At 34.7% G+C, this 12,554-nt stretch overlaps 1 protein-coding gene across 1 annotated transcript in view; it reads left to right on the forward strand.

Annotated features, from left to right (window-relative positions):
* Positions 1-10,963: 10,963 nt before the first annotated feature.
* Positions 10,964-12,554, forward strand: part of LOC109062733 (leucine-rich repeats and immunoglobulin-like domains protein 3) — a 30,880-nt gene continuing 29,289 nt past the window's right edge. The window contains 1 exon segment of the mRNA XM_042721554.1: positions 10,964-11,494. Coding sequence (XP_042577488.1) covers positions 11,295-11,494 — 200 coding nt within the window. The 5' untranslated portion in view covers positions 10,964-11,294.

Consider the following 12,554-nt stretch of genomic DNA (forward strand, 5'->3'; position numbering starts at 1 on the left):
TTTGAATAAATTAAATCTAAACTAGTTTCTATTTTCCATTTATTTCTCATACAATTTGCGCTCATACAAGTTCCACAAACGCGTAACGTGGCTTAATGTATCCTACTGAAACACTGGAGGACACACCTTATTCATAATAAACATATAGGCTACTATATACAGACAAGCAGAACAGCCCAGAACATGAAAGCACATTGTGCTAAATTGCACGTTAAGTGTTTTGTGCCCCACTAAAAACCTAAAGAAAATACGTGACTTAATGAACTATGACAATACAGTGGTATACATTAAAAAGTCCCAACTCTGACACTGTATATTTATTAATAAAACAATGGGTTAGCCAAAGCTGTGGTATCATGTCATCAAAATCACATGATCTCTCAGATGTCCAGTCATATGTGAGGGCAGGAAGCACATTGTGTGAAGACCACCCAAAGGTCAGTGACATAGAGTTTGGACAAACTTGATATAAAGGAGTATAAATTAATTTCAAACAAGACAGTCTTGTTGTCAGTCTAATGTGCTTATAAAATGTTTGTCCATCAAAATATAGCATAACTTTGTATACATTTTATATTTTTACCAAATTTCCTAGTGTCCCGCTTTAGGAAATATGGTTTAGAAAAGTGGAACAGGAAAATGTGTGGAAGGGCATGTTTATGGGACAAACATGGTTATTTTACACGGGATGGTTTGAAGGCTCTTTGTGGTTCTTGTGTGTGTGTGTGTGTGTGTGTGTGTGTGTGTGTGTGTGTGTGTGTGTGTGCCTGGTGCATGTTATGAGGACCAGATGTCCCCACAAGTATAGTAATACCTGTACATTTAGACCTTGTGGGGACATTTTATGGTCCCCATGAGTAAATCATACGGAATTAAGTGTTTTAAAAATCGCAAATGTTTTTAAAATAGCAGAAAGTTTTGTGTGAGGGGTAGGTTTAGGTGTTGCAAGAGTTTATATTTTGCCTTAAAAGACCTATAGGCTATATGCCTGTTGTTGTTGTTGTATGTGTTTGCTGTTAACTAAAATGAACTAGAGAACAGTCAAGAAATTCTGACTGTGCATTTAACTTTTTTCTATCTATAGCAACATAGGCCAATGATAATAGTTGCTTAATGTCTTTATAATAAATTCATCAATGCATCATATTGTATTATTTGTCTGATGATGTTCAGTTATCCATGTTTCAACAATACATAACCAAAAGCATTTTACTATTCCACATGAATCAAGGTGATTTTGGCCTTTTATCATATACTTGTCAGTGTCCCACATTAGGAACACAACTGTCCCACATAGGAAGCTGTTAATGTATCTATAATTCCTTTTATGAATGTTTTATCTGCATTTTCTCTTTTGATTTGATTAGGAAACATCCTGACCTGGGGTTTTTAAAATGGTATTGGGTGTGATTTAATGTTTTGGCTACACATCGCAATATTTCACAAAAGTCTGATATGCAAAAAATGTGCCACAATACACCAATTCAACCATACAAACACACACACACACACACACAACCACTGGGGGACAATGTTTGTCTTTTACATTATATGTAGATGTATTTCCGCGGCTGATGTTTATGAATAAATCTTCAGCCTACATCTCCAAATGATAATTTCTTAAGTCACAACTTAGTAAACTGAAAAAAGAGAGAAACGGCAATTATTAATTTATGAAGTAATTGAGAAAAAAAAAGAAAAAATGAATGTTTGGTTTCATTTTTGCATTTGCACCATGTGGGCTGAAAATTGAACTGTGAAGCGTTACACGGACCATTATGTGATTCAGAAATGATATATTGTAATTGAATTCGACCAAATGAACGATATGGAATATTGAGGTAACGAGATTCAATTATCTTCCCATCACTACAGAAAGATAAGGAAATGTTTTACCTTTGGTACACGAATAGTTAATAAGTTTGCAGCCACCTGAGGGCAGTGTGTCACTAGGTTAAACTGCATCTGTGTGTTTTAATATTATTCCTGTTTATTCTGTTGCATTTTCTAACAGTGTGCATCAGATGAATGATGTTAGCTTATGGCTGTCTGAAGGAGTGTGGTTTATTTCTCATTTATTAGTAATAACATATTAGCAATAACATACAAGCAATAATTAACTGTGCATTTACCGTAACCCAATAAGAATCCAGAGTTATGAACTATTAGATAATAGAACATTTGTTCAGTAAGTTATCTGGTTTTAAATGTTCTCAAGACGTTAGCACAAGAACATTATTTATGTATCATTCATGAACATTTTTTTTTTCTGAAACGTTTATTAAATGTTATTATGCTACTCATTTCAGAAAGTTCAGAGAACATTCAAAAGTAACATTCCCATAAAGTTCACATAACCTATAGTAAAAATGTTTTAAACGTTCAGAGAACAGTCAAAAATAACATTTTCATAGCTTAATCATGCAAACGTTGGCTAAGCATTGTTAACATGCTTTTTTGTTGTTGTTTGTTTGTTTTTGTTAGCTGCTGTGCTGAGAAGCATTGACTGCGGTTGGATCTTGTGCTCAAATTAGACATCCAAACAAACACTGCTGCATAAATATTCAGTTATGTATAATATATGTAAAATATATTCATATATGTTCAAATATGCACCACTAATGGTAAACCAAACCCCAATATGAACACATAATTCCAGGATCTGTTTACCTGAATGAGTTAAAAGTCTCAGAAGAGGTTTCCTCTCTATTCTGACACAGAATTTTACATGATTCTGGTGTTGAATATTTTCATTGCCTCCAGGTGGCGTCATTGAGCTTATTCAACCAAATTCATTTCTTCCCAAAGGGATTTTAGAAAGGCTTTTGTTAAAAGGTTATAAGTCATGAACCAAACCAACGAGCTTCGAGGACAATCGCGCCTTCACAAACTCATTGATGCATTGCGAATGACTTAAGCGAATTAAAAACGATGGTGAAAAATAAAATAACAAACATTTAAAGTGTTTAATTACAGCTATAGAAATATAGCCATATATATATATATATATATATATATATATATATATATATATATATATGTATATATATATATATATATATATATATATATATATATATATATATATATATATATATATGGAGGTCGTTTTGTGCCGCCACTCTCTGATTGGTGGAATTTTCCGCACGGCATCATGGGTAATGTAGTTTTCACCAGAAATCACGCTGTAACTCGGAATGATGCGCACAGATTGGTTCAACAAACGCAAATACTATAATTTAACAACTTCTGTGTTTACAACAGGTCTGTCTTTAATGGTTTATAAGTTACAATTTAAAACCAGTTTCCCTAACTGTCTGCTGTGCTCTGTTTGTGAATAATATGTTAGGATTCTTTATTGCTATTTCAGGACCCCGAATCTTTTTCTTTGTCATCACTGTGAAATCCCCTTCTGTTTTTAATCATGTAACGTCTCTAAGTGCTGGGTCAAGTGTGTGTCGATGGATCCAGGAATAATCATGTTCAGTGTAGACGCTCTGAATCTCCCAGAATGCTTTGCTCCACTGATGGTGTGTTTACACTTCAAAACCTCCTGCGGTTCCTGCAGACTCCTCTAACAGAAGAGCTGATGGACTTCAGATCTCATCTAATCAACTCTCTTTTAATTACTCCAGCTACACTAAATAAAATGAGGGTTTCACATGGAAATTGCTCGTTAATTTCACAAATGATTACAAAGAAACAGCAAGTTACACATTGAATTAAACAAGAGATTATGAAGTAGAAAACCCGAGTAAGCCTATCTTCTTGTTTCTAATGAAGAATTTAATTTAATTGAATCATTATTCATTATTTTTATATAGTTAGAGTATAGTTACTTACAATTTTTATCAATATTTTGAGTTTGCTTTTTATATATATTCATTTTAATTTAGTTTATGTTTTAGTAGGTAATGTTGTAATATATATATATAGATTCTGTGAATATACAGAATATAAAATCCCCTAAATGAATGACATTTTTTATTCCTGGATCTCCAAATGAACGAATACAATCTTGAATCAACGTGCAGAATGATTGATCTAAAGCGTGCGACTGATGCTTGATTTTCTGAGTCTCTGATCAGATGCTGTTCAGTGTGATTCTGCTCATGTTTCTCAATGGTTTCCACACACTGTGTGTTCGTCCGTCTGTGGTCTTGCAGCAGGACAGAGTTGATCCACAGCTGCTTTAGTCGTTGAGCGCTCGGCTCTGGTTTAACATGCTGGACGGGCCTCACGTCTTTGGCGTGGCTTCTGTCGTTTCCATTCTCTGATGGATGGCTCTGTAGAGCATCTGCTCGCGAACGCCTCTGTTTTTACAGCGTCTTTCACACCAGACGTCCCGCTGAGAGAGAAACAGATCATCCCATCTCCTATCTGTATGATTTCAGAGCTGCAGATGAGGCTTTATTTTGCTCATTTGTAAAATACTGCAGTCTAAAAAAATGCAACTTCATATTTTCCTGTTTAACATTTTGAGTCTCAAACACTAAAACATGCTATTACGTTGAAACTATATAAAAACCCTTGTCAGACCAACAAAACTACCCCAAATGTTGTCCCGACTAATCAAACACATCTGAACAAAGAATCTCATATTGCTGAAACGTGAAGGCTTTGTGAATTGCAGCATGAAAAAAAAAAAAATCTGCAGTTAGTGTTATTGGATTATTGTTTTGCATTTTTTTTGGTGTTTTTTCATTATTGTTAGTTGTTTGTTGTGATGTAAAGAGCTCATCTTTTTAATATTTGTTTATTGCCACCGTTCTTGAGGTTTGTGTGTCTAGTTTTGAGGCCTAGATTATGCTTTTATTTGTTTCCTGGATACTTTAGTCTTGTAAGATGTTTTACAAACAAAGACAGTGTTGTCTACACAAGTTATCTATTAAAGGGTTAATTCACCCCAAAATGAACATTTTCATTCATTAATTACTCATCCTCATGTCGTTCCACACCCGTAAGACCTTCCTTCATCTTCGGAACACAAATTATGGAAGTATTTTTATGATTTTTAGTAAAATTTTGAATCAGGTTTTATTTTAATATTTTCTGTTTACATTTTAATTTAACTTAAAGTTTTAGTAGTAACATGTATAAAATATATATAAAATACATTTTTTATATTGGCTTGAAAACCAACTTTTTTATTTTATTTTATTTTATTTCATTTCATTTCAGTTAACCTTTATTTTATTTCAAGTAACAAAAATGTTATCAATGCTTTTAATTTTAGTTTAAGTTAACTGTAACCCTGATACAGAAATACCACAATAAAAGACTTTATCATGTAATAAATAAAATTATTATCATGAATAAAATTATTTATTTTATCCAAAATTAAGATTTTAAGATGCAACAGAATCACAGTTCAGATTTTGTTTGTTTCTGTGAGATTAATTGGAGCATAAACTGAGACCCCTGATTGTTTCCTAAGAAGAAGACCTCAGTAATCTCTCACGCTTCTCAACAATGTCTCAAACTCTCTCCATCCGGACGACAGCGAGAAACATCGATCGGAGACTTCCGGAGAGATTTTCCAGCCTCTGAGAAATAAACCGTACCTCTGGGAATCACTGAAAGTGTGTTTGTGTAAACCAGACTGGTTTAATAATCTGGTTCTGTGCACACAGATGGACTCGTCTGGCTCACGGCCCTGAGGACAAACTCAGCTATTCAGTGTGTATTTTCATTCATTATAAGCGGCGCTCACACTCACAGAGACGGGTTTGTGTTCAGCTCTCACACATCCAAACCATGAGACAGATGTTCAGAGACAGATTACACACTTCACCACTGAGTTTGGAAGACTTTAAAGATTGGAGATTTTCTAAAAAATGATTGATGGAGAATCAAGTAAAATCAGCTCTTCTTCTACAGAGTTGCTGCGGTGTTTGTGAGTAAACAGAGTCTGTCACCTGTAAAACACACAATCCGTTCCTGCAAACCAGCTCTGCACTGCTTGCACTGGCTGAGACGAGCCATCAGAGCAATGCATGCTGGGAAGACACTTTTTTTCTTTGTTGCTATTCTGAGTATAATGACTGGCACCTGGCCACACCTCGCAGAGACTTGCGCATCAGACTTAACTGAACTACACCTGAAAATAAAATTAAAACCACAAAAAAACACTTAAAATATAAATAAATAAATGCATTTAAATAAATTATGTTAAATTCAAAATATATAAAATAATACATTTGTTGTACTAAAATAACTAAAACTGAAATAAAATTAATAATATATATAAATATTTATATATATGTATGTATATGCTGCATTGCAATCTTAATAAAAGTTATTTGTCATTTTTTCATGATTTCATAATTTCATAAATAACTGTATGCTATATTTTATACTTCATATATTTCAAAAACACTATTTACATAGAAAAAAATACATATTTACTAGTAAAGTTGACTGTCACTAGTACTAAAAATGCAAAAATGGGGTTCTTCCACAGTATTTTTGTCTTGTTTTCCAGTATAAGTATCTAAACATCACATGCAACATACAAAATGGCTTAAGATATAAAGTCTTGTTTTCTTAAAAATGTATCAAAACTTAATGAGTTTAAGTTTAATGCAAGAACAAATATCTGCAGAGGAGTCAGAAAAATAAATTAAATTTAAATTTAGAGGGAAAATGCATTTGTTTTTCTAAAAACACGTTCAGAAAAAAAAATATAGCTATATTTACATTTTATTATTTTTTATTCATTTTATTACAAAATAAGACTATTAAACTCAAATTACAACATTAATCAACACTCAGAAATGATCTGATTCAGATTTGAATCTGAATCACTCAGATTTGATCCAGAACAGGCATGTACTGGCCATCGGGACTACCGGGAGGTTCCCGGTGGGCCGCGGTCTGGTTGGGCCGGTGCGTTATGTATTGTTTTTAAATCATTATTAATCGTAAATATATTCGTAAGTATATTGTTGTATAGTCCAATTCCGGGTTTATGCGCCTCTCTCATGAAGCTGATGCGAGCTGCGAGAGACTGACAGGTCTAAACCTGGGATGAGCACACGTGACGTGTTCACTGAGTAGCCTATTGGCCAATCAGACTCAAGTTCTAGCCTTGAAAAGCGCCCGCTTTACAACTGCAGCGATGTAATGATGTGCAACGAAATTCAATATGTTAAAGAATAAAATCTCGAAGCGTAAAGGGGGGCCGAGAAGTTGAGAGAGAGAAAACGACAAGCACTTGAGGCAGATGCCACCAAATGTGTCAAGATAAATGAATTATTTGCTGGAAGGCCGGCAAAAGACTTCAGTGAAGATGTCAGCAGGGCGATAGGCGCGGGAAAAGGACCATTTACATCCAAATGTAATTTGATGCACACAGAACACAACCTAGAAATATATTTCAGAATATAAACTGCTTAATCGGCCATTTTCAGTAAGATTTAACGTTACTAAATGTGTTTGTATGCCTGTGCGTTTAACTTGAATAATGTCCAACAGATATCTGTTTTAAAGCAGTGGGTAATTCACTGCTGATTTGCTTAAAATCTACTTTGCGATTCTGTTGGCAAACATGTTTATGGTGCATTCTATTCAACCTGTTTATTGCTAGTGAAGTAGAAATAGCGCAGCCTTTACAAGTAATTCGCGCGCAATGTATCTGGTTGCCATGACAACCTCACGCGCTTGCTGCTGCGCTAATCATAGTAAAACAACTTTTAATGGTAACTTACATGGATTGTGACTTTGTACGTTTACTACAGAAATGCTAAAATGTATTTAAAAGTTTGACTAACCAAATCGACCCCCCCCCCCCCCCACGCGTACAGCACCCCCAACCTAAAAAATCTTCCCGCGCCCCTGTGGCCTGACCTCACAGCTGAGACAAAAAATAAATGATACACGTAGGCTACTGCATTGTTTTGTTTTGTTTCAAACAGTTACGATATTCCAGCTGTAATAGGCCACCTCACTGATCTATATAAATTACATTTAAAATTCTCAGCTCTCAGTTTCTGTCCATTTTATTACGAAATTCAGATAATACCATTTTGGCGCTAGAAAATGTGACGTGACATCGCTTTAGCGCCTCAGTTCAAGTAAACCGATCATCTGTTACTTTTTGTTTAAAGATACAGTACAACTTACCGAAAGGTATATATGCCTCTTAAATAATATCGATCAATCAGTCAATAAAACAGCAGGAGAACAATTATGTCACAGAACATTACATTTACCTCAAGAAAGCAATTTAAAGACCATAGGAGGTTAGTTGAGAAAAATAACCATAGAAAGGAGTATTTTGCTAAATATGTGCACTACTTTACATATTTATTATATTTTCACTTGTGTCATTAAATAATTGTTATTATAATGAAAACTGCATTATATTTAATTTTAACTAGTTATTTGAAACCTTTACCAGCTGATGCTCTGTCTCTGTATGTTTACAGCATTTATGTGAGATATATTTTCTCAATTTGTAATCAATTGAGAAAAAAAAAATCCCCTTTAAGTGCCAGGCAGAAGCCTTAAAACCTACCGTCTGTCTGTGTCATTAATGTGAACAAAAGACAAAGAGAAATAACTCACTGCTCTTGACTAACAGCTTTAACAAGGATATCTTTAACAAGGATATATATATATATATATATATATATATATATATATATATATATATACATACACAAATATGTACATATATATATATATATATATATATATATATGTGTGTGTGTGTGTATGTTAAGTGAAGTATTCTACATTTGATTATGCAATATCTGTACCTGAAAACGGTGCTATTTATGATAATTTTTTCTTATTTTATTACTGACTGTTCACTTGTCTTCAGTAATGTTTGAACTTGGTTTTGATAGTAAATAAATTCTAATCAGTTATTTTACATACATACATAGTGGGCCGGTCCATTCAATGAAGTCCAGTCCTGATTAATTCCACCCATTACATCCCCTACAACACAAGACCTGATCCAGAACAATGTTAAAAAGTATTGCACATGTGCAGCTTGCACACCAGAAACACATCATGTTGTATTTTTGTTAATAATATGAATAAAAAACTCGACACACAAAAAGAAAACAGAGCTGCAGTCTAAGAAGTGTCATGTTTGTCAAATTTACAAAACTAGTCTGCAACAAATCACTGCTGTAAGCAACTTCACATTGAGTTCCTGTCATAAACTGTACATGTGCATAAGATCTTTCGAAAGGTAAAACTCGGCACACAAACACACTTTCTTTGTCTCTGTTTCTCTGCTACTTTCCTCGGGCCTCTGGAGACATAATCAATCACCACTGACGCTCTGCATCTCATTCACTGATTGCTTCAGCATGTCGATCCTGAGAAACTTCACTTGAAAGCTGCTCAAGTCATTATCAGAGCAAATACACACTCAAACGACATCGCTGAAGGTTAGAGACAACGAAACACTAAAAGAATCAGGACAGCAGAGATACGTCATCTGCATTTTTAAATCAATGCTTAATAAGTTTTGCGCTCGATAACAGTGCAACTAAACAGGAACGGCATCGAACTTTGTTCTTGTTGCACGGTTTTGTCAAATTCGCTTGTGGCCATAATCAAGTTTAGCAATTAAACCAAATGCAGTTTACTTAATTAGATTGATTTTTCTCTGTTTGTTCTGCTGATTATATAGAACAATCAAATATTCACTCCAACCACTAATCAGTCGCTGCATGTAATGAACCAAAGCAGTCGAGCGTGAGATTTTCAGCTCATTCCTGGAAAGCATGAACTTGGAATCAGTTTTGATCTGGATAAACTTAAGCCATAGGGTTTAGTGAAGATGTCTCCTGTTGATGGGTTTAGGAAATGAAGCATCACTGTGAGCTCATTCACAGAGGCGCAGATAACAGCAGACACACAATACGCTCATCATCTGCCTCTTCTGTATGCTAATGGAGCACAAGTTAACCCCTTTGTTTCACAAACGAGTCTCACAAACTGTTGTGAACTCAGTGGGACTCGATGTTTCATTTGTAATTGTTAATGTAGATGTTAATCCAGCAATCACTGGCTTAATTCACGTTTTAAGAGGCAAAGCTATAAAAGTGTTTCCATGTAAGCCAGGGCTGAATTTAATAGTTATTAACCCCACATAATGCACAATGCAATGCACAGTTCTAAACAAAAAATGCACCGTTTTTAGTAAAGGAACGAAACTTTGCGGACCCTCAAAATACACCTCATTTAATATTAAGCAATATTAACATAATAATTAGATATCATTGCATATAATTTGGTAGAAAAATAAAGTGTTGCATGTTTTATCGGTGCAAAGATGAGTAGTGGTGGTTTTATTTTGTACAACATGTGCAACTGCTTTTCATCACTTAATTAGAAGCACCACAAATTAAACCGTGTCATGTTATAGAGACTACTGAACAGACATTTTTTATTTATTTTATTAGAAAATAAGACTATTAAATGTTAGTTATGACATTTAGTATATCAAGTAAATGTGTGTTGATTCAGATTTTAATTTGAATCACTCAGATTTGATCCAGAACAATGTTAAAAAGTATTGCACATGTGCAGGTTGCACACCAGAAACACATCATGTCGTATTTTTGTTAATAATATGAATAAAAACTCGACACACAAAAAGAAAACAGAGCTGCAGCCTAAAAAGTGTCATGTTTGTCAAATTTACAAAACTAGTCTGCAACTAGTTGTTAATCCGTGCAAAGATGAGTAGTGGTGATTTTATTTTTGTATAACATGTGCAACTGCTTTTCATCACTTAATTAGAAGCACCACAAATTAAACTGTGCCATGTTATAGAGACTACTGCACAGAAATTTAGAAGTTGGTTTTAAAATGCAAAGTATTTAAAATAAAGCTATGTAAACAAGTGTGTCCCATCAGGTAATGAAAACCTCTTTATCCACACTTGAACACTTGGGCCAAATACAGGAAATAGGTCATACAGGTAGTCAAGTGCAAAGACCGCAAGTGTGGGTATCTCTCTGCACTACAGCACCCAGAATCCCTCGCGCTGCGGCCTTCGGCAATCTTCGGCTGTCTCCGCCCACAGGAGCGCGCGCCGCGGAATGCTGCTCTGATTCCAGCGCGCTGGAAAAAAAGTTTCTCAGAGATGGAGCGAGTGCTGAGGCGCTGATATCTGCACTTTTACTCATGATATTCAACGCGAAAAGGAGATTCAGTTGACTCGGACCTGCCACGAACATCCCCATCTTCCATATTCGTGCGGAATTAAAACTTTTACGGATCGATTTCGTCAACTTTTTCGTAGTTTTCTGTGCCCTCGGGTGAAAATGCCGCAGCCCGCTCGCGCCGTGAGCTTCGTGCTGCTCGTGTTTCACGTTACGGGACTCACAGCGATTAACGGAGGCTCGGATCGATCGGAACCGGAGCCGTGTCCGTCTGCGTGCTCGTGTGCGGGATTTTCAGCGGACTGTAGTGGATTAAAACACGGCAGGATCGCGGAGAGGCTCCCCGCGCGGATCACGCGTCTGTGAGTGTTTTTACCTCAGATCCTTTGTGTGTTTCCACTGGAACAACGATCAAAACATTCGCAAAACATTCGCTTTCATAGATTTAGATGTCGCTAAATACGAGGAAAAAACATACAGCGTAGAAAACCACAACAGTAGGTAAAGTTTATAAATGATTTGTACCGATAAACAACGAAAACAAACACATCTGAGCGTATAAATAGAAACTTTCTCCGTGTATACAGTGACAGAGGTTGTAAAATGTTGTTATTGTGATTGATTTTGCTTTGTTTGTGTGTTTGTGTTCAGTTTAAAGGCCCTAAATCAAAACAAAACCACAATCATTTAAATTCCAATGTTGGGATATTTTCAGTGTTGAAAATCAGACAAATTCGTGTTATGATCAACATGTGAACACTGATTTATTGGCTAAAAATAAAACCATTCTGTCATTTATTTAACTTTTTTAAGTTGTAAATGAAGATTATTGGTGTTTTTCTGCTTCACGTTACATTTCTTTGGCATTACTTTTAAATTCCAAGTATATTCGTATGATCTGTGTGTAAATAGTTTCCAACCAAAAAAAAATAAAAATAAATAAATAAAAAAACATAAATAAAATGTAATAATTTGCCTAAATATATAAATGTTAGTTATGTCAAAACACTGTAAAACTATTTTTGATTATTGGAGTTTTTCTACTTCACGTTAAATGAATGTGCATTTCTTTTAAATTCCAAGTATATTCGTAGATCTGTGTGTAAATAGTTTCCAAAAAAAAAAAATTCCAAAAATAGCATAAATAAAATGTAACAATTTGCCTAAATATATAAATGTTAGTTATGTCAAAACACTGTATAAATATTTTTTTTTGATTATTGGAGTTTTTCTACTTCAAAATTTCACGTTAAATTAATGTGCTACTTGTTATTTCTTTGTAACTGTTTGTGAAATTTACTAGCAATTTTTGTGTAAAAACACAACTAATTGTTTAGTCATTGCAGGCACATTTTTAGCTGTAAGAACTGAATCCAGCAGGAAGCTTTCAGCACATGAATCAGTGTTTTGTTGTTCTGTCAG

Source organism: Cyprinus carpio, chromosome B4, assembly GCF_018340385.1.
Source record: "Cyprinus carpio isolate SPL01 chromosome B4, ASM1834038v1, whole genome shotgun sequence".
Lineage (NCBI taxonomy): Eukaryota > Metazoa > Chordata > Actinopteri > Cypriniformes > Cyprinidae > Cyprinus > Cyprinus carpio.